At 33.3% G+C, this 22,981-nt stretch overlaps 1 protein-coding gene and 1 long non-coding RNA gene across 4 annotated transcripts; both read left to right on the top strand.

The window, feature by feature from the left end:
* The first annotated feature begins 14,796 nt into the window (after positions 1-14,796).
* On the top strand, positions 14,797-16,833 carry LOC122312357. 2 transcript variants are annotated; one of them, XR_006243172.1, is made up of 2 exons: positions 14,797-15,526; positions 16,515-16,833. It is a non-coding gene; the product is annotated as an uncharacterized LOC122312357 (long non-coding RNA). The 2 variants fall into 2 exon arrangements; XR_006243171.1 differs by having other exon boundaries at positions 15,707-16,833.
* Positions 16,834-19,577: 2,744 nt separating this feature from the next.
* LOC122313180 (50S ribosomal protein L27-like) lies at positions 19,578-21,603 on the top strand. Of its 2 annotated transcripts, XM_043127954.1 has the most exons (5): positions 19,578-19,826; positions 20,187-20,340; positions 20,470-20,585; positions 20,680-20,804; positions 20,985-21,603. In XM_043127954.1, the coding sequence occupies exons 3-5, from the start codon at positions 20,504-20,506 to the stop codon at positions 21,219-21,221; spliced, it is 444 nt and encodes a 147-aa protein (XP_042983888.1). In that variant the 5' UTR covers positions 19,578-19,826; positions 20,187-20,340; positions 20,470-20,503; the 3' UTR covers positions 21,222-21,603. The 2 variants fall into 2 exon arrangements, with proteins under 2 accessions (XP_042983888.1, XP_042983889.1); XM_043127955.1 differs by lacking the exon at positions 20,187-20,340.
* The last annotated feature ends 1,378 nt before the right edge of the window (positions 21,604-22,981 follow it).

Below are 22,981 nucleotides of genomic sequence, written 5' to 3'. Positions count from 1 at the left end.
ATGGAAGTGTTCATTTTTAATTAATGTATTTCCTTTATCTTATTATAAAATATTTTTATATTCTGCAATATTTTGTAGTAATGAAAGTTTTATTTATTCTTTTATACTTGTTATAAATTATTAATGATATGATTTATCTGAGAATGGAAATAGAGCATCCCTGAAGGATCGCCCTAAATCAATAATTTTATTGAGTATCTCATATGAGTGATACTTGTACAAAAGCTCATTATGATTTATGCACCTGAAGTTGCATAATTGAAATTGTGGAAAGAATATATATTTGAATGAACGTCTCGAATGTGCTCCTGAAGTAGCAATATCGAGTATGCTCCTGAAGTAGCAATATGAAATGCAAACGTTCACAATGTATTCTAAATTTGTATCAGGTCTTTCAGTGACTGAGCAAAATAATGAGCTTTTGATAAGAATCATTTGTCACGTCTTACTAGATTTATATCATTCCCTGAAGTGAATGATAATGAATTTATATCATTCTATTCCCTGAAGTGAAAAGAATGATACGAAACTAAGAAATTGGACGTGATAATGAATATCTTTTCGGGCCAGAAGCTCGTATTGGAAAAGCTGTAAGCTTTCTTTTTGAGATGATATTATACAATTATTGAATCAAATATTATGATGCATCAAAAGGTGATATGATTCAAAATATTTGTATCTTTTCATAGTTATCTTGATCATCCAAAATCAATTACGATAAGTCGAATGATTTTCATATGGACGTCCATAAAAGAACCAAAAGATTCTTTTACTATAAAGTCTTACCACCATAAGTAGAAAGAAAAATTTGCTTGAAGCAAATAAGATAAAATTATTTGACGTTATCTTGATTATCATATGTGAATCAGAAGTTCAAATGATAATTAAATTTTGAATGCAATAAGATAAAAGTGTCTCATATTCTAGCTGCTAAAATTCCAGCGAGGATTGAAGTCCCTGTAGGACAATTAAGAAATTCAACAGTCTGAAAGCATGTGAGACCTATTGATACAAAAGTTACTGCATCTCAAAAGAGAAAGGCACAAATAATTTGGTGCTCCTGAAGAGGCCATACCCACAAAACAAGCAATAAAGTCCATTCAAATTCTCTGTATAAAATTCTCCTATATAAACTCTTGAAGAGTGCCTCATGAAAATGTTTTTCATGAAAATGTCTTCCCTTGAAGAGGGACACGTACCTGAAAATAATGAGATCTCGTTATATTCCATGAATAATAGAGAAATTATGGACAGAAATAAAATCGTTGTCGACAACGTATTTCCATATGAGATGTCAATTGACATTGCCAGAAGTAATGATGAAAGTGAATCAAGAATCGTCAAAGAATACGACGTAAAATATTGACCAAATTTGAAAGAAACAATTCCTGCAGAATTGATTCACTAGCAAAATATGATGCATCGGGACTTATAGTCCAAACACCTAAAGAGGTGATGCTTGTTGAATGTCAGTGGGTATTTATGGAAATGAAATAAAAATGTGATATATAAATCACGAGTCAGTTTCTCAATTCCTGCAGAATTGATATCACTAAGTAAAATGTGATAAATATGGACTTGAAATCCAAACACCTAAAGAGGTGATTTTTGTGTGGATATTTATATACATGATATAAAAAGCCTGAAACTTTTAATATGAAAATGTGATATAGAAATCACAAGTTAGTTTCTCGAAGAGACAATATTGATATGATTTTAAAGTGGTTGAAATTATATTGAGATTTTTATTAGCTTGAAAGTTACCGAGAATTTGGATATGCATGATTAACTGCATATTTATATGGATCATTGGATCATGATATATATATAAAAATCCCTGAAGGATAGAAAATGTCTGAAGCTTATAATATGAATACATCTGGAAATATGTATTCTATCAAGTTTCAAAGATCTTTATATGATCTAAAGCAATCCAAACGCAAATAGAAACAAGCTATTATTGTAGTTTATATATATGATTTAAATGTCATTGAGGCTCTAGAAGAGCTCATGAAAATTACACATATTTGAAATATAAATCTGAAATTTTTGCGGCTTCAAGGGGAAGATGGATGATGTTATTAGTCATGAAATACCATCTTTTAATACAATTAGTATTTCAGATTCATATTATGGGTTTGATATGAAGTGTGCATTATTAAAGAAGAAATAAAAGGGAGCACACAGAATATCTACCAAAAGATAGAAACACAAATATGAATATTTGTGAAATATTATTTTATTATCTTGAAGCAAGAATTACAAAAATTTGAGGCACTTTGCCTCATTCTTCAAACGCTCTTGTTTTTCAAGAATCTGCATGGCATCCCTATCTAAAGAGGTGGGCAATCGAAAAGAAAATTTAAGCAAGAATTTTAAATCCCTATTCTCTTATTTTATTGATTCTATCTAGGGCTGCGCATTGACAGAGTCGGAGTCGGTATCTGGGTCATCCGACTCCGACTCCGACTTTGTCGGAGGCCGAGTCCGACCTCCAACTCCGGCTCCGAAGGCTCCGGCTCCGACTTGTCGGAGCGGAGTCGGTGAGACCGTGGGAGGGCAGTGGCCCGTGGGCACCGTGCGATCACTGCGATGAACCAGATCTACGACGGCGTGGGGACTCGGGGCGACGGCCGTCGGAGGCTGGGGCTGCGCGGCTGCGCCGTTTCGTGGGGGCTGAGTGCCGCACTGCAGTCTGCCGAGTGCCGAATGGCCAGAGACTAGAGAGAGAGAAAGAGAGACTTGAGAGAGAGAGAGAGAGAGAGAGAGAGAGAGAGAGAGAGAGAGAGAGAGAGAGGCATCTCGGTTACAACTCAAAATGGGATTTATGAGTTCACGGAGGGACGACGGAGGAGCTCCGGCACGGCACGGGTTCAGAATCTTCAGATGAGAGGTACGGGTTCACGAGTCGGTGAAGGTTGAGAACTTGAGATGACTCAGATGAGAGGAAACGGCAGAGGAAGAAAAGTGATGAGAGGAAACGGCAGAGGAAGAAAAGTGATCAGTGACAGCGAAGGGGGGGGGAACCCTAATGGGTTGCACAGAAACGGTGCCGTTTGGGGTTATTTTAACCCCAAACGGCGCCGTTTGTTGGGGGGAAGTGAAAACTGCACAGAAATGGCGCCGTTTGGAGTTATTTTAACCCCAAACGGCGTCGTTTGTTGGGGGGGAAAGTGAAATGTTTATAACTGTTGCACCCAAACGGCGCCATTTGTTGGGGGGGGTGGGAGAAGTGAAAACCCATTAATAATAGTATAACTATATATATATTATATAAATATAGTTAATTAGTAAGTTAATATATAACTATATATATTATAGTATATAAGTATAACTATATATATTATATAAATATAGTTAATTAGTAAGTTAATATATAACTATATATTTTATATTATATAAGTACTCCTCCAATATATTATATAAATATAGTTAATTAGTAAGTTAATATATAACTATATATATTATATTATATAAGTACTCCTCAAATATATTATATAAATATAGTTAATTAGTAAGTTAATATATAACTATATATACTATAGTATATAAGTACTCCTCCAATATATTATATAAGTATAGTTAATTACTAAGTTAATATATAACTATATATATTATATTATATAAGTATAACTATATATATTATATAAGTATAGTTAATTAGTAAGTTAATATATAACTATATATATATTATATTATATAAGTATAACTATATATATTATATAATTATAGTTATATATATATTATATTATATAAGTATAACTATATATATTATATAAGTATGGTTATAATTTATAATTTATATTTAATTTTGCTCCATTAATTAAGTTAATATATAACTATATATATTATATTATATAAGTATAACTATATATATTATATAATTATAGTTAATTACTATACATAGTATAGTAACTATATACTATACAAGCCCTTAATATATATAGTATATATATAACTATATATTATATATTGACTTATAGTAAACTAGTAATGTAAAATATAAAATAAGTTATAGTAACTTATATAGTAACTTAGTAATGTAAATTAACTATATAAGGTATAGTAACTTATATAGTAACTTATAGTAAATTAGTAATGTAAATTAACTATATAAGGTATGGTAACTTATATAGTAACTATATTAACTTATAGTAACTTATAGTAAATTAGTAATGTAAATTAACTATATAAGGTATAGTAATTAGTAACTTATAGTGTAACTAATAACTATATTAACTTATAGTAACTTACTAACTTATAGTAAATTAGTAATGTAAATTAACTTATAGTAACTATATTAACTTATATTATTCATTATAATGTTTATAGATTATTATTTATTAGATGTTAATATATTGATAACAAATATTTTTATAAAATATGCACAATATCGGAGTCGGAGTCGGAGTAGAAGTCGGAGTCGGAGTCGGATCGGATCGGAGTCGGGACACCTCTACCTCCGACTCCGACTCCGACTTCCAGGGGGAAAAAACTCCGACTCCGACTCCGACTTGTCGGAGTCGGAGCGGAGTCGGAGTCGGAGTCAGATTTTCGGATTTCTGCTCAGCCCTAATTCTATCTTCATGTTAGACTCGAGAAGAAGTCGCTGAAGTATAGCAATATTCTCGTGGAGATTGTCAACTCCACAAGTTCTGAATTGCAGTCACTGAGAAAATGCGACAATGGATGATGAGTATCAGGTACCGAGACTCACAAGCTCATAGATAACTTCATTATCTGACTTATGAGTCAGATCATTATATTGCATGATAGCACCTGTGATAGAAGCAGGAACAACTGATGAACGAGGTGCAGAGTACCTCATATATTGGCCATGAGAATATCGCTGAGTCATTATAGGATAAGAATGCAGAAAGAGATTGCAGAGTAAAAATGCAGTATGATTACAGAAAAGTGAAGAAGATGAGATACGAACGAAGATGAGCTGAATATCTCTTTTATAGAGAAAATTATGATACAACATCTCTCGTGAAGTAAGAGAAAATAGATGAAATATAGTTTCATAGCTCTGCGGTGCCTGACAGCACGACTGACAGCTGCGACGCCTGACAGCACTCCTAACACCTACAGAGGAGTTGAAAATCCGCGGTGCTTGTCTGATCTTAAAAGGCTGGCTACCGTTTTTATTAAAAAATGAGGTTAGCGATTTAATGTTGATGAATTCTCCACTAACTGTGTTATTTACAAGAACTCCATAAGAGTACAACTCCAGAAGAGTAGTGATGAGCAGAAAGATCCAGTTGTGATTATTTTATCAACATGGATCAAGTCCACAGTTAGTTGGATGTACAGATGCGAGTTATCTTTCAGATACACACAAGAAGATCATTGCAATTCATGAAGAGAAATGTGAAATTAAAGTCAAGCAGATACGATCAAGTGATAATCTGGCAGATTTATTCACAAAAGCATTACCAACTGCAACATTTAAAAAGATTGTGCAGAACATTGGAATGCGGAGACTTGAAGACCTTTTATCGTGCACTTTTCAAGGGAAGTAATGTCTTGAAGACTTATGCTGATTGTACTCTTTTTCCTTTGCTAAGGTTTTATCCCACTGGGTTTTCCTTTGCAAGGTTTTAATGAGGCAATCTTAAAGTATTTTACGGTACACATGAATATTGTACTCTTTTTCCTTCGCTATTGGTTTTTTTCCCACAGGGTTTTTCCTTGGCAAGATTTTAACGATGCATATTCTTTATATGTGGTCATCCAAAGGGGAAGTGTTGTAAAATAACATTGTTGTAAAATAAATTGTATGACCACCGTGACCTAGCCGTAAAATGCATAGTGCATAGTGCTAGCATAGTGAGCTAGCCGCAAAATGCATAGTGCTAGTTGTAAAAGGCATAGTCCCCTTTGTACTCCTATATATATTGTTGAATCTTTTAAGAAAGTCATAAGTTTTCATAACCTCTCTGAACTCTATCTCTTTCTCTCTCATTTTGAAAGTTTTATAACACGTTATGGCTCTTTCTTTTTAATGATTTCATAACATAAATTTTATTATAAAAATCTCGTAATATTTTTGTTACAAGGGATAGGATGCAAGAGCTCGATCTTAAGCACATGGGAATGTAAGCTGCAAGTGCTTTATTTTTATGAAGATAAAGTATACCCTGTTAAGTAAAGCCATGACAATTGGACAAAGTGACGAGGAACGTGTTGTCCTACTTTTCTTTTTCTTTTTTTAATAAAGCTTGCATGTATTAAGTAAAAAAATATTACAAAGTATTTAAGGAGATTCTTTTCCATTGTCTATTAACAAAATATAAATAGGGATAATATCTAATGAAATGCTATCAAACAGAGAGTTCGTAGCTGCCCATTGTGCCATTGAATGCGCAAGTCAATTTTGAGGTCAATCTATTTTGTTAAAGCTCCATTCATTGTGAGATTTCAAAAAAGCGGCAATATCATTCGAGATTGAAGATATTTGCCAAATCATTTCCTCTTCATTGATAGAAGAAATAACCAATAGTGAGTCACCAACAAAAGAGATGGATGAAAAGTTGAGATGGTCTACCATTTTAAAATACAATTATGCCACTAATGCTTCTGCTATCGTTGGGATTGTAGTAAGATTTTTCTCAATCTAGATTTCAATGACTTCACCAATTGAGTCTCTACTTATTGTCGAGGCAAAAAAGAATGAGTTTTTGATTGCTGCATCAAAAGGAATGCAAATTTGATTTGTGGGAAGTTTTTGCCATTCTTTTTCTACTTTGATGCTTAGCTTTTCTTGCCAAGCCTGTAAATTTTCTTTATAAGAGAGATTCAACTGTTGTGATATCTTGTGGATAGAGAGCTCCTTGTGATTATGAATAATATCATTTTGAAGTCTCCAAGTAAAGTCTAAAAACAGAGCCGCAAAGATTTTGAAAAATCTTGGGTATCTTATTCAGCAAATGGAGATCTATCCCATCTTGTGTACAGAAGTAATAAAATCTTTAATGACTTTACCAATTGAGTCTCTACTTATTGTCGAGGCAAAAAAAAAAGCGTTTTTGATTGCTACATCAAAAGAAATGCAAATTTGATTTGTGGAAAGTTTTTGCCATTCTTTCTCTACTTTGATGCTTAGCTTTTCTTGCCAAGCCTGTAAATTTTCTTTATAAGAGAGATTCAACTGCTGTGATATCTTATGAATAGAGAGCTCCTTCTGATTATGAATAATATCATTTTGAAGTCTCCAAGTAAAGTCTAAAAATAGAGCCGCAAAGATTTTGAAAAATCTTAGGTATCTTATTCAACAAATGGATATCTATCCCATCTTGCATACAGAAGTAATCAAATCTTTAATGATTTTACCAATTGAGTCTCTACTTATTGTCGAGGCAAAAAAGAATGAGTTTTTGATTGCTGCATCAAAAGGAATGCAAATTTGATTTGTGGGAAGTTTTTGCCATTCTTTGTCTACTTTGATGTTTAGCTTTTCTTGCCAAGCCTGTAAATTTTCTTTATAAGAGAGATTCAACTACTGTGATATCTTGTGGATAGAGAGCTCATTGTGATTATGAATAATATCATTTTGAAAAGTCTAAAAACAGAGCCGCAAAGATTTTGAAAAATCTTGGGTATCTTATTCAGCAAATGGAGATCTATCCCATCTTGTGTACAGAAGTAATAAAATCTTTAATGACTTTACCAATTGAGTCTCTACTTATTGTCAGGTAAAAAAGAATGCGTTTTTTTATTGCTGCATCAAAATGAATGCAAATTTGATTTGTGGGAAGCTTTTGCCATTCTTTTTCTACTTTGATGCTTAGCTTTTCTTTCCAAGCCTGTAAATTTTTTTTATAAGAGAGATTCAATTGCTATGATATCTTGTGGATAGAGAGCTCATTGTGATTATGAATAATATCATTTTAAAGTCTCCAAGTAAAGTCTAAAAACAGAGTCGCAAAGATTTTGAAAAATCTTGGATATCTTATTCAGCAAATGAAGATCTATCTTATCTTGAGTACAGAAGTAATCAAATCTTTAATGACTTTACCAATTGAGTCTCTACTTATTGTCGAGGCAAAAAAGAATGAGTTTTTGATTGCTGTATCAAAAGGAATGTAAATTTGATTTGTGGGAAGTTTTTGCCATTCTTTTTCTACTTGATGCTGAGCTTTTCTTGCCAAGCCTGTAAATTTTCTTTATAAGAGAGATTCAACTGCTGTGATATCTTGGGATAGAGAGCTCCTTGTGATTATGAATAATATCATTTTGAAGTCTCCAAGTAAAGTCTAAAAACAGAGCCGCAAAGATTTTAAAAAATCTTGGGTATCTTATTCAGCAAATGGAGATCTATCCCATCTTGCGTACAGAAGTAATCAAATCTTTAATGACTTTACCAATTGAGTCTCTACTTATTGTCGAGGCAAAAAAGAATGAGTTTTTGATTGCTGTATCAAAAGGAATGTAAATTTGATTTGTGGGAAGTTTTTGCCATTCTTTTTCTACTTGATGCTGAGCTTTTCTTGCCAAGCCTGTAAATTTTCTTTATAAGAGAGATTCAACTACTGTGATATCTTGTGGATAGAGAGCTCATTGTGATTATGAATAATATCATTTTGAAAAGTCTAAAAACAGAGCCGCAAAGATTTTGAAAAATCTTGGGTATCTTATTCAGCAAATGGAGATCTATCCCATCTTGCGTACAGAAATAATCAAATCTTTAATGACTTCGTATTTCATTGCAAAATGTATGAAAATTAGATAAGTGGGTGTCCATCATTGATAGGCCAATGATTTAGACATTTCTATCTTGAGTTGGGTCTTGTTTACAAATTCTTTTTCTACTTTGATGCTGAGCTTTTCTTGCCAAGCCTGTAAATTTTCTTTATAAAAGAGATTCAACTGCTGTGATATCTTGTGAATAGAGAGCTCCTTGTGATTATGAATAATATCATTTTGAAGTCTCCAAGTAAAGTCTAAAAATAGAGTCGCAAAAATTTTAAAAAATCTTGGGTATCTTATTCAACAAATGGAGACATATCCCATATTGCGTACAAAAGTAATCAAATCTTTAATGATTTCATATTTCATTGCAAAATGTATAAAAATTAGATAAGTGGGTGTCCATCATTGATAGGCCAATGATTTAGACATTTCTATCTTGAGTTGGGTCTTGTCTACAAATTCAGCTGCGGCAACTTCGTGATCCTTTTTCATGTAATTCAAACCATGAATTATCATCCTTTGAATTCTTGATTCATATCAAAATTTTAGACTTTGGAGTAGGAGAAATATATATATTTATAATAATAAGTGTCTATCACATTGCTACAGGAATGAATAGTAAAAATTCTCATTCCGTTTTTGTTTCCATGTACATAGAAGATTTACACTACTCCGTTTACATTCCGTACAAAATATAGAAGATTCACACTACTTTGTTTACATTCCGTACAAAAACAAAAATAAAATAAACTGGTCAGCAACCTAATGAAGCATGGACTGCAGGACTTTGTGCAGGCAACCATTACACAACAATTAATTTCACATGCAAGCAACTGAAAAACCAAATTTTGCATCCAGAAGAACAACAAATTTCACACGTAGTCGAAAAACCAACAATTTCACGAACACAGAACCCCAACACTCCAGATTTGCGAAGAAATTAGGAAAAAAAAAAAATTAGCTTTTGGAAGGTTTTTACAAAACAATAGAGTTAAAAATCAATCACTCATGCCATTAAGAACAGTGCCCCGATGCTCCATATTTACTATCAAATTTTTTAAAAAGAAATCTTAGCTTTCGGAAGGTTTTTATGAAAAACTAAAGTTAGAAATCAATAACTCATGCCGCGAAGAGCAACGGTGGTGTTCTATACATGATTTACATCCAGATCTACCTGTAAAAAAGAAAAAAAAAGTATACCTTTGCGAACAGTTTGTAGTTGCAGATGATGAAGAGGATGATGCAAACGGTACCGACTTTGGAAGTAAGTAAGAAAAAAAAAATTTTTGATGGTGAAAATGGGGGTTTATCACCGTTACTCTTCATCTTGGTATTCGTAGGGCTGAGAGGAGAGAGAGGTGGTGTGATTCAGTGAGGAAAAAGTCATTTTACCGCCCGGGTGGTACCGCTCAAGTGTACTGCTCGGAAAAAAAAAATAATTTTTTTTATTTAATGATTAAAAAAAAAATTTAAGTGTATTGATATATTTTTATTTTACTTAATAATTAAGAAAGTGATTAAAAAATTATAAAAAGGAAATTAAAAAAAAACAAACGAAAAAATTTTGCACCGGGCGGTAAAGCCGTAAAGGTGGAGTAGCCCCACCCATTCAGTAATGGAGAAAAAAAATAGGGAGAAGGTGAGAGACATATAGAAGATCATGACTGTCGGCGTAGAGAGTAAAAAGGAGAGAGAATAAAATGTCAAAAATAAAGGGTTTTTATATTTGTTTAAACGGTGTCAGAAGCATCAATATATGGGTTGAATTTTTACGATTGTTTTTTACTTTATAAAGCAATACATTTTAGGAAGCAACACTATTTTATTTTATTTTATTTTTAAAAAGAGATATCTGATAGAAATAAAAACTTAAAAGATAAAATAAATGTTGCATAAAATTTTATTTATTTTTATTTTGAGTTTGTTATACATTGTTTTTTCTTTTAATAATTATGTCCATTTAATGATTTATTTAAATATATCATTTCAAAATATAACTATTTTTTTCTTGAATAAAATTATTCCTTTAATAACAAATGTGATACTAATAGGAAATTTGATATTTAGAAAATATGATTTTAATTGTTCAATAATAAATTTTATATTAATAAGAAATTTGATATTGATAATACCATTAATAGCATTATTATTATTTATTTATTTTATTTTGTGGTGATAATTTTTTACCTATTAGCCCTTCGATATGATTTTATAATTTAAATACAATGTTAAAATTAATTTATTCTACTTCTCTATAATTATAAAATTTATCAAATTATTAATATATAAACTAATTAAAAAAACCATAACAAAACTGCTCCCCTCCCATCAACCTGCCATCACGCCTCCCCATACTGATAAGAATGATAACACTTCACATCAGCATGCAATATTTCTATTATATTATGTAAAATTTAATAAATGACAAGCATGTTCTGTCTTTAAGAACCAGATCATCCAATAAAAGGGAAATAGAAGAACCCAGACTCTATCGGGTAGACAAAATTCGAAAAGGCCCAAATTAAAAATTACCACAGTCAAATAAGGCTAAAAATGTAAAAAAATGTGAATATAATCTTCGATGTACAAGGTGAGCACGAACAAATTGACAAAACATAGCCACATAGTCTACAAATAAGGAAGTTGTTACAGCCACCACTCTAGCATTCAGCTACCGTTATTATTTTTGTGATTTTTTTAATGTATTATATGTTAAAAGTCAGTAGATGTACTGAAAACAAAGATGAATGGTTTGAAAAAGAGTGCTGTTAGAATCACCGAAAGATTTTTATCGAATATCAATTGAATCAATATATTTTTTTGTGATTTTCTATTTTTTATTATTTTTTTTATATTTTCAAATATTTTTTTAAAAATAAATTCACATTATCACTAAAAAAAACTTTATCTAATCACTAAGGAAAAAAAGTCAATTCGGGACACTTTTTGAGTCCGAAATTTGGGATCCCAATCATTTTCCAAAGAGAAATGATTGGAATCTCGATAATGGGTCCTAATCATTTCTCCTGATAGTGTATTGTTACTGCAGATTCAAAAATATTCAATCAAAAATAATACAAAAATTTCAATATTCTCTCTATTGGCCATGTGCAATATGGCCGAGAATACAATGATCATAAAAGAAAAAAGAAAAAAAACAAATTATGTTTGCATTTATTTTTTTTTCAAATTTACTCTGAACAAATTTTTGTTCATAGCACGTTTGGCCTCCACTAGCATATATATATATATATATATATATGTGTGTGTGTGTGTTTGAATAATACATCCGCACTGAATCAATTTCTTTAGAAAAGTAAATATTGATATGTCAATATTAGATGTTTAGTTTTTTTTTTTTTTTTTTTTTTTTTGAAGATGTGAATTCATTCATCATAGCGAAGTTACAAATGTGATTTAACAAATCAGGACAATCCCAACTGTAAACCAACCTACGCATCTGCACTGGAGTACCCCGCACACTAAGTGACGGACTTTGTCTTTAACTTCTAAACCTCTCCGAAGAGAGAAAAACACTCTGTATAAAACAGAGCTAAACAACCTTTCTTCCAAAGAAGAAAGATGCACCCACACTCCATCCTCCCAAGGAGGAGGAGTACATCCACACTCTCTCCTCTCCAAAGAGGAAGAGAAAACACACCTACCATCCTCCAAAGAGGAGTAGGACTAAAACCCACATTCCTCTAAAAAGGAGTGGGACTCCAACCCATTTATTATTAACATCAATAATATTCACATTACTTCTGCAACACCATCAGGTTGTATTCGTAAGAACATGGTTATCCTGAGATTGTTGTATCCTAAGAACATGGTTATCCTAAGAATATCATAGGGGCATAATTGCACGTTGCCCTTTAGAAAATAAGAGTAATTAGTTTTTTAGACGGGATATTAAATATTATCATATGAATAAAAATAATTAAATCAAATACACTATTCGAGAATCGTGTCAAATGCTTTTTTTTTTTTTCCTTTTTTTTTTATTGTATATCCATTTAAATACAAACTGTATTTTTAGGATAAGCATGCTCTTAGTGTCTTGTTCATTTTTTGCCATTTCTAAACAAGAAAACGTGGAACACTGAAAGTAGATCCTTCACTTTCGCATTTCACGTGAAATGCACATGGACCTCAAGGACACAAGCCCCCCCATAAGAGCATCCTCATTGGCCAAATGAGATGCTTGGATAAATTTTTCATAATTTAGCTAAAAAATTCTTCACATTGAATTGGATAAATTTAAAATTTTTTAAACTTTTACTACAGTAGTTGGCTAAAGATGAAAAACTACTATTCATTCATCAAATATTAAAATATTAATTTCTTATTTCAAATAAATAAATTAAATTAATTAGAATATAATTATTATTAACATTTAATAATATTTTTTAATATTAATTTAATTATAATATAATTACTATTAACATTTAATAATACTTTTTTGTAATATTAATTTAATATAATAATATTATTATTAATATTTAATATTAATTTTTTAATATTAATTTAATTAAAATATAATTACTCTTAACATTTAATAATAATTTTTTAATATTAATTTAATTATAATATAATTACTATTAACATTTAATAATACTTTTTTGTAATGTTAATTTAATATAATATAATAAATTTAATTTAATATAATATAATTATTATTATTAACATTTAATAATACTTATTTTAATATTAATTTAATTAGAATATAATTATTATTGATATTTAATTGATAGAATTAAGAAATATGATAAAATAAATTAAATAAAAAAATTATTAATTTAATAATATTTTATTATTATATAAAAAATGAATGACTAATCTAACGTAAAGATTAAATTTAAATAGAATAGATAAATATAAAAAAATATTGATATTAATCAAATTTAAATATGAATGTAACGAAGTCAATGAAAATACTCTAAGATAAGGACAGCATCAGGCAGGCCCAAGCTCTCTGGTAACATCGTTCTTAGCTCTTTCGAGTATTAAGTTCACTGAAAAAAATTGTGAGATCAAAACCTCAAAATCTCAAAAGATCTGAGCTTCGTTGGGCTTGCATCAAAAAACCCTTTAGGGGCTTGATGCAATCGAATCGTGTTCTCCTAGAAGGACCTAGTGGGAGCACTACAGTGATGAAATGTTTTGACATGGCATAATGCTACTATGCCACCAAGGCAGTACCGCTCAAGTATATTGTTCGGTAAATTTTTTTTTATTTAATAATTAAGAAAATAATTTTAAGTGTATTCTTGTTTTTTTTTTTAAATATTTAAATATATTAAAAAATATAAAAAAAATTAAAAAAAAAAAAAGAACTGGACGGCAGCCCAGCAATGAGAGCTGGGTAGTACAGTAACCCAACCCTTTGACATAATTATGCCCAGCAATGCTACTGCAATATTTATGATTCTGGTGTGATTAGGCAACAAGTTTTAAATAGTTTACAGAAATGTGTATCATCAAGATATGTTTCGATCGACAAAATCAAAAATGAAAAAATAAAATTTCTCAACTATGCCAGTCGTGAGCTCGAAATTTGATTCAAGGTAACATGATATATTAATGGGCAAAGCACCGACTCAATCGGACTCCTAATTCTGTGTCGGTGTTCGACTCCTACTCCTACCATCATAGACTTTGCTCTGATGGAATCGGAGCCACAACTACCAAAAATCACCAAAATTACAAGAAGCAAAATACCCAAATCACAACAAGAAAAATCTAAAAGCAAAATCACCGATTCACCCAAATCACAAGCAAAATCACAAACCCCAAAATTTGAAAGCAAAATCACCCAAAGTCAACCCAAAATGCATATGTACACTCAATTAAAATCAACAAATTAAACCTAACAAATTGACAGAGATCGAGAGATAAAGACCAAGTAACAGATGTAGATCAAGAGTAAGGAACTTAGGAGAGACAAAGACGGAGAGGCAAAGGGAAATGAACTTAGAAGAATGATCCGGCGGCAAGTGATAGTTGTGGCGACGATGAAGGGCAAGGGAACACATAGATAGTGACAAGAGAGTGAGGTCGCAAACGGAAGAGGCACTACCGAGAGAGAGAGAGAGAGAGAGAGAGAGAGAGAGAGAGAGAGAGGCGATGGGATGGGATGGGGACCTACGATTTCTTAGAGCATTGGCAATGGCCTAGCCATTGCCATATGCAAGTCTAAAATAACCAGTATTTCTATAATAATCATCTGCATTGGCCTAGTCAAACTTTAAAAATTTGACATAAATGTTACAGTAACTGTTAGGTCCTCGCCAACAATGGAGAGCTACTGTACTGAGTCCAAAGAGTAGTTTATTATTTTTCTTCTACCGGCTTTCTCTTCCTTTCCCTCGGTTTATCGTTTTCCCCCAAATTACAACATTTCCTCTGCAGCTTCTCCCGAACGAAGTGCTCCCCCCCCCCCCATTCGGCCTTCTTCGTCTCGCTGCATACATCATTTGTTTGTTTTCTACTACCTGCCCCTGCGTTTCCCTCGGTTTTTCGTTTGCCCCAAAATCCTCAAGTCTTTCTTTTCTTCCTCTCCCGAACTCCATTCTTCTTCAACCCGTCGTCGTGCTGAAGCCTGCAACCCCAAATCTCTCCAGCGCCTTCTCCGAGTCTTGCCGTCGTCTCCGTGCTCTCCGGCTGTAAGTCTCTCTTCCTCCCTCTTCTCTCCCTCTTCTCCGATTTTAGTTTTATCTCCTATTTTACGTTGCAAGGTCAAATTAAAATCTTGATATCAGCTTGCTCCACGAATCATCCAGGAGGTTCTTCTTCCTCCACGAATCTGCCACTACCGATAGCATTTGTTTAGGTAAATGCGAAAGCTTTTTTTTTTTTTTTTCGAGGATGAAATGGTATACGGGATTATTTTCCATAGATTTTTTTGGTAATTTTTTGGGCAACTGTTGATATTAAAGATGATTATTTGTTTGCTATCTGCTGTATTGCATTTTTTTGCATTCCATGGCTTGAATTGTAACGTCATTTGCAGAGAGATTTCATCTACCATGTTCGTAGCTTGGATTTTGATCCTTTTTTTCCCTACTGGCATTTAGTTTGGATGGTGAATATAGACCTGCTGTTGTGATCTTGGAGACCCGTTGTTTGTAGGTTAAGGTGCACTACTGCTATGCCTTTGGTTCATTTTCACAATCCGTGAGATCACAACCATTTAGTTTGTGGGTTAAGGTGCACTACTGCTATGTTCTTGGGTATGGTTTATAACAAAGCAATCACACAAGATGCTATTGCTAGCATTTGCTAGTGTTCAGTTCCTTCTCTGTTGCCTTGGGACATTGCTAGTGCAAGTCTGAAAGCATTTGGGGTTTTTGCTTGACATTGTAGAAGATGTTCTGTTGTTTGGCTCTTTTATTTTTCTTCAATGTGTTGGGAAATTTTTGGTCTGTATGCGTGGAAAAAGTATGTTGGGTTGGGAAAGCAAGTTCATGGCTTTTTGGTGGTTTGAATGTATGCGTGGTGTATGCCTATTGCAGAGTCCATATACTCTTTGTTTGCAATCCTATGTTTTTTGTTTTTTTTCTTTGGATCTTCTGTCTAGTTGGTTTTTCCCCTTTCTTGGTCTAGCACGTTAATATTCTCATCATGTTATTGGTTTGTTCATGATTTACATGATCATGGGTCGATTTGCCCAGTGATGATTTACATGATCATGGGTCATCAGATAAACCAAATTGATATGAGGAAGGTTTGTTTGATGATGATATGGGGAAGGTTTGTTTGATGATGGCATTAAGCTCTCTCAGTTTCAAGCCTATGCATTTTTTTTTTTTTTGATCCAGTGGAGTATACTGCAAATTGGGTCACCAATTGGGTCATGATTTTGAGGAGTATCATGAAGTGGCTGTCAAGATGCTACATCCATTAAAGGAGGGCTATACTCAAAAGTTTATGGAGAAGTCTGTATGCATTATTTTGTGGACTGTTTTGTGAATTGTGTTGCTCAATATTGTGTTGGCAATGTGATTTTTATGGAATGTTGAGGTAATTTGTGGACTGTGTTGCTCAATATTGTGTTGGCAATGTGATAATGTATAGAATTGTAAATTTGGACTGCTTTGCTTCAAGAAATATATTTGCCGTGTATTTGTAATTGCTTCAGGAAGTGTATTTGTATATATAATTGATAAAATATATAATGCTTTGTTTAGGAAGTGTATTTGTAAAAAAAAAAAAAAAGAATTAATATTATTAAAATATATAATATTATATTATTATTTTACCTTTAAAATGACTAGTCCAATGTGGACTCATCTAGCTAAAACTTAATACTATAGCCAAAAGATGAAATTCTAGCTAAACTTTAGACTTGGCAATGGCTAGGCCATTGCCAATGCTCTTAGAAGAGATAGAGGAGGGGGAGCTTTGAATGTTCCCAAACATTAGAAGTGAAGAGATCAAACAGGGGAATGGGGGGTGTTAACTGTTAAGCTCCTAAACACGTGAAACAACGTCGTTTTACCCTATAAAAACGATGTCGTTTTATGTAACAGCATGGTTGTGGTAAGGTGTATAGAGTCAAAATGCCTAAAAACACGCCATTTTGACTCTGTTTTGGGTCTTTTGGACTGGGCTTGCGATTTTAATCTTTTTTTTTAGCAATAAATTTTTTTATTTATGGGTTTTTTAATTTTATATCACTAAGTTTAATTATTAGTATTGCTTATTAACAATTATTATTTAACTAGTGTCTAATTATATGTTATTATACTATACTATTACTTGTTATTAACTCATTATAATATTTCATACTAATGTCTAACTTATTGCTATTATAGACTTGTACTATAGTGTTTTAATTACATGTTATTATACGAAACTTAAAGAATTACATGTTGTTATATTAGTTTCTAACTTAATTATATACCAAACTTAGTATTATATGTTATTATACTAGTGTTATTATGCAATCATCTTACATGTTATTATATATTAGTTATTATACATTAGTATTACATGTTATTTTACATTAATTATTATATATTACTATTACATGTTATTATATATTAGTTATTATACATTACTATTACATGGTAGTCGATCATAGTATGATATTTATATATTATTATTAATCAATCTAGTCTATTTATAGTATAGTATAAGTATATTATTTTATAATGATTAGCTCATACTACGGCTCAATACAGATTACAAAAAATTAACGTCAGAAGACTTTCCTCCTATACACGGAGTGATGAAGAAATAAATCGTAGCATTTATTGTCCCAAAAAATCAGGAAGACCCTGTCACAATGGCATTGCAAGTCCTGTGTCAAAAGATTGGAGAATAGGTCAGAATGCACATAATTACATATGAACAGAGATACAAGAACGGGTCAGAACAAGTAATTAACCACCTCTAACTAAATTTTTCGTAAATTTTGAAAGGTTGCCAGAGCATTTGTAAAGCCAAATGACATTATTAAAAACTCAAAATCACCATCATGCATTGGGAAAGCTGTTTTTGGAATATCACTAGGGAAAACTCTAATTTGGTGATAACCCAACCTTAGATCTAATTTGGAAAAAATAGTAGCCCCATTGAGTTCATCTAATAATTCATCCACTATAGGAATAAGGAATTTGTTCTTTATAATTTCTTTATTAAGAGCACTATAATCCACACATAGACGCCACTCCCATCTTGCTTGCGAACCAAAAGAATGGGGGAAGAAAATGGACTTGGCTGCACACTCCATGATAATAATTTAGCTGCATGACACTTATGATAAATAACTTCGCTGCACGGCACTTATGGAGTTGATTGAATATCTTCCTCATTACCCAAATCTTCACACTCCATGATAAATAACTTAGCTGCACGGCACTTATGCTCCCGAGCCCACTTGTCATTGCAATTGTAGTTCATTCCTTTGTCGCTTCGTTCCTTCATTTGAGTGGGTGAAAGCTTTTGTACCTGTACAATAACCTTTGGTTCAGCGGCTGGAAGTGCCAATGATCTCTTAGAAGGATTGGGACCAAACCTTGCAACTCTCCTCAAGGCAGCTATATTCTCCTCCTGCATTTTTGCCATGCCAAATGCACACAAAAGTGTCTGGGGATGCAACATTCGAACCATATAGCGGAAGCCATCTCATCCTCCAAGAAAACAATTGAGCTTGTAAGGCTTCGCCAAACCACGAAGTTGGTTTGAGATAAACTCAAACTAACATTTATAAGTCTCCACGTTGGTAGTTTAACGCAACTTTGTGAATGCTTTCATAGGATCATCATGAGCAATTGGGCCAAAACATATAAGCAAGGCTCTCATGAAATTATCCTAGCTAGTAATTCCTGAAACCATGTCAACGTCTTTATTCCATGTGAAATGGAGCCAACAAAATGCAACAGTGAGCGTTAGTTTGATGAAAGCATAAAAATTGATTGGCATGATAAAGCAATCCATTTGGGTCTTCCCCATCAAATTTGGGAAAATCCAAACGAACTGACCTTAGTTGTATAATACCAGTTTCTTCAAAAAGGGGGTTGTTTGTTCTGCTTTGAGAATCTTGTGGTGATTCCTCCTGTCTTCTTCCAGCTTGACGAACCAACATAACTACATTATTAGCAACCACTTGCAACTGATGTGCCAGGCTTTCAACCATCTGCGGTAAGGGTCATAAGACCATTACATCAGGGACACGATTAACAACATAAAACTAACAACTAACACCATACTGACTCAGCAATTGAACGAGGGATGTACTGGACAATCAACTGGGCCAATTGGGCTCGGCCAATACACACTCTCTCTCTCTCTCCCTCCCTCAGGCATAACCCTAGTCCTTTTTTATTTTTCAAACCCAAGCCCAAGGCCCAGCCCGCATACCCATTCTTAAAGCCCGATTTTCTCGTCCCAACCTTCCCTGCGAGCACCCCACCTCTCCTGATCTCCTTTTCTCTGCAGCGAAACCGCCAGCCTCACGCCCCAAGTTGTTGTGCGCTGCTGCCGTGCTCCTCCACGCCGTCCGACCCACTGGCCCTACCGGAAAGTCTATTGGCCTTACTCTCTCTCCGTTCCACTCTCTACATCTCTTCTCTGCCCCAATCTCTCCCTCTCTGCACTTGTAAGCCGCGCCACCCACTACGCCGCCGGTAAGTCTTTTTTTCCTCCCTTTCGGTTCTTCTCCCGACCTCTCTATCTCTCTCTGCTCCGTCGCAGCGCCGTGCCGCCACACCGAGTCCTCGTTTGAATTCAGTCCAATCGATCATTTTCATTCATTTTATTGGTGTCGTTAGATGATTGTTACCATGGGGTTTTGTGCGTTTCATTTTCTGTGCCTCTTTTTTTTCTTTGATCTTGTGCCCTTATTGCGCCATTGTCAGTAAGCAGGAGCTAGATCTGTTGTTGGAGGAGCGGCCCCGCTTTTTTTTTTTTTTTTGGGGGGGGGGGGGGGGGGGGGGGGGGGGCGGGGGGTATTCTCAAAGGGGTTCGTGCTGACTTCTGATTCACAGGTGTAGCTATCTACTCCAACAGCATAATAGCTAAAAAAGGATAATATAGAATAGATATGAAGTGTGAGAGAGAGGACAAGAAAACAACAGCAAGTTGGATGACATTGTAAGATCATTAAGCTTGGAGAAGATTTGAATGCAAATCACCACTTGGGTATGTTATATAAGTAAAATGATGATTGGTTTGTATGGAGCACCCAACTTTTCTTGTTTTCCAACGCTCCTTTTTTCATTGTTCAATTGTTGCGATTTTTGTGTTGTTATATGGGCATTTTTGTTTCAGGTTTTGTGCTTCATCGTATTTTGGAATCAAGAAGATGAATTTTGTAGCATCTTTATGCAGAAGATTGAATCTTAGGGAGCTGGTTACAAATGCTCCTGTTTACAGCAGTGCTAGTGGTACAATTTTTTACTTTGGTGGGCAGGCTACTTAGTTTCGCGAATGTGTTGAGTGAGTCTATTCTAATGAATTCATTGTTTCTGCTGAATTTAGAGGTTTCTGTGGATGGATTGAGTTTGATGTTTAGGCGCTGGGCTACCAAGAAGACCGCAGGATCTTCAAAGAATGGAAGGGACTCAAAACCTAAGAACCTCGGGGTGAAGAAATTTGGTGGAGAGGTAACTTGACTCTTGCATTAAATTGAGTTATGTTGCTTTAAATAAAGTTATGAAAGAGAGAAACAATAACGATAGCAAGAACAATAACAAAGATGAAAAGATAATTGGTGGCAACCATAATGGCCTTATGAAATCAGTATTTTTATTTACTTATGGTTGGATTCTTTTGTTAATTTTCAGAGAGTAATACCTGGAAATATCATTGTACGACAGCGTGGCACCCGTTTCCATCCAGGAAACTATGTTGGAATGGGAAGGGATCATACTCTTTACGCTTTAAAACAAGGCCTGGTGAAGTTTGAGCGAAATAAGCTAACTGGAAGAAAATGGGTACATGTCGAGCCCAAGGACGGTCACGTGCTTCATCCTGTGTACAGCACAGAAGCTGTGGCTCCAAAGCTACAGACAACTGCCTAAAATCTCATTGTCCACATCATGTGCTGCAACTTGCAACTCTTTGACCCCAAATAGAGCGTCATTTTGAAATTTTGTTGGTCATTGGTGGTGCTGGGACGTGTTCTGTCCTTGCTCCAATTCTGTCTTTTGGTGCAATTTAGTGCAGCATATGTATTTGATTTAGAATCTCAAATACTTGAATAAATATGAAAGACTGCTTTAATGTAATGCGTATGCTCAGTAAATTTCATGGTCTGGGAGGCCGTGTGGCTGAGTTTCATGATGTTTTTCCTCTGTTTGCCCCATGTAAACTGCATATGCTGCATGCAGTTTATGTTTAGACTAAGGTGTTTTCCGGTTAAAGCTTGTGAAGATAAATGTCTATCGAATTGCGCTTGGAACTCTTTGCATGTGCTTTATACAATGTATATATTTAAGAAAAGGGCAAAGATAAGTAGTAATCTTTGACATTTTATCCGAAGATGTAGGAAGTGCTGACAATGGAATGGTTCTGTCTAAGCTTGGACTCAACTACTGGTGGCCTAATCGGACTAAACCCGACCTCCTTGAAAGCTAGAAGAAATGTGTAGAAAGAAAAGACAATGAGTAATCGGAGTTTTGTCGGAGTTGAAATCGATCTCTGATTCCAATTCTGAAAGGAATCAGAGTTTGATTCTGATCGGTGCCAGAATTCCGACTGTAAAATAACCATCTTGTTTTAAATTTATTTTATTCTTGTTTAATAAAAACTCACTTTATATAGATTTTATTCTTGTTTAGTATTTCTCAATTAAACAAATAGGAATTATTTTATTGAATAGAGTTTGAATATGTATTTTCTACTCTATTAATATTTCTCTTTTTTGTTTTTGTATGTGATGCTAGCTTGGTACTTGAAAGTTGGAACTTTAGTTTTTATTAATTTGAGGTATTTTTGTATAGATTTCATTCTTATTTTCAATTTTCTTGAAATATATAAAAGCTTGTTTTGACTAAAAATTATTAAATATATATTTATTTTGGTTTAGGTACAACGAATATTAGGGACAATATTTTCATCCCAAAATGTCAAATTTGTTTGAACATATAATTCAAAAAGTCCTAAACAATTAATAATATAAATAACAGCCTATTTCAAAGTTTGATTAAACAGTTCATAAGAATAAACATATTGATTCAAAAAAAAAAATCATTTGCAGCATCGTACTTGGTCATTTGAAGTACTTGAAATTAAGATAAAAGGAGTCTTCAATCAATAAATGTAACCAAAATTGATCTAGAAAATTGAACACAGTAAAAATAAAATTTAATTACCATTAATACCAATTAAGATTAAATTAATTCTGATATCAACTTATTTTTATCCATACTCCATCAGTCATTGAAAATTATACTGGGTTCACAATTACATCAGTGAAATGATAAAAAAAAATATAAACTAAATAGATTTATGAAATCATAAAAACAATTAAAACAATCAATAATAAAAAAACAAGTAAAATAAGGTTACCATTTTCATACCTATAGCTCTCATCATCAAGGTCAATACTATCTAGTTCAAGGGGTGTATCACTAATCTAATTCTGTGTGCAAACAAGGGCCTCCACTGTTGACGTTGACAAAGAACTCCAGAAAGCATCCAACACTCGACCTCCAGTGATAAATGCCGACTCAGATGCAATCGTACTAATAGGAATGGCTAGCACATTTCGGGCAATACAGGAAATGATTGGATACTTGGTGGAATTAGCCTTCCACCAAATTAATATCTCAAATGCAAG

The sequence above is a fragment of the Carya illinoinensis genome, chromosome 6, assembly GCF_018687715.1.
Source record: "Carya illinoinensis cultivar Pawnee chromosome 6, C.illinoinensisPawnee_v1, whole genome shotgun sequence".
Taxonomy (NCBI): Eukaryota; Viridiplantae; Streptophyta; class Magnoliopsida; order Fagales; family Juglandaceae; genus Carya; species Carya illinoinensis.
This window is presented reverse-complemented; position numbering and strand designations above follow the sequence as displayed.

Excerpts from the sequence above, each read along its gene's own strand:
- LOC122313180 (XM_043127955.1), top strand. The coding sequence starts at position 20,504 with ATGAATTTTGTAGCATCTTTATGCAGAAGATTGAATCTTAGGGAGCTG. Across the intron at positions 20,586-20,679 it reads TGTTTACAGCAGTGCTAGTG|AGGTTTCTGTGGATGGATTG; the intron begins GTACAATTTTTT and ends TGCTGAATTTAG. Across the intron at positions 20,805-20,984 it reads TGAAGAAATTTGGTGGAGAG|AGAGTAATACCTGGAAATAT; the intron begins GTAACTTGACTC and ends GTTAATTTTCAG.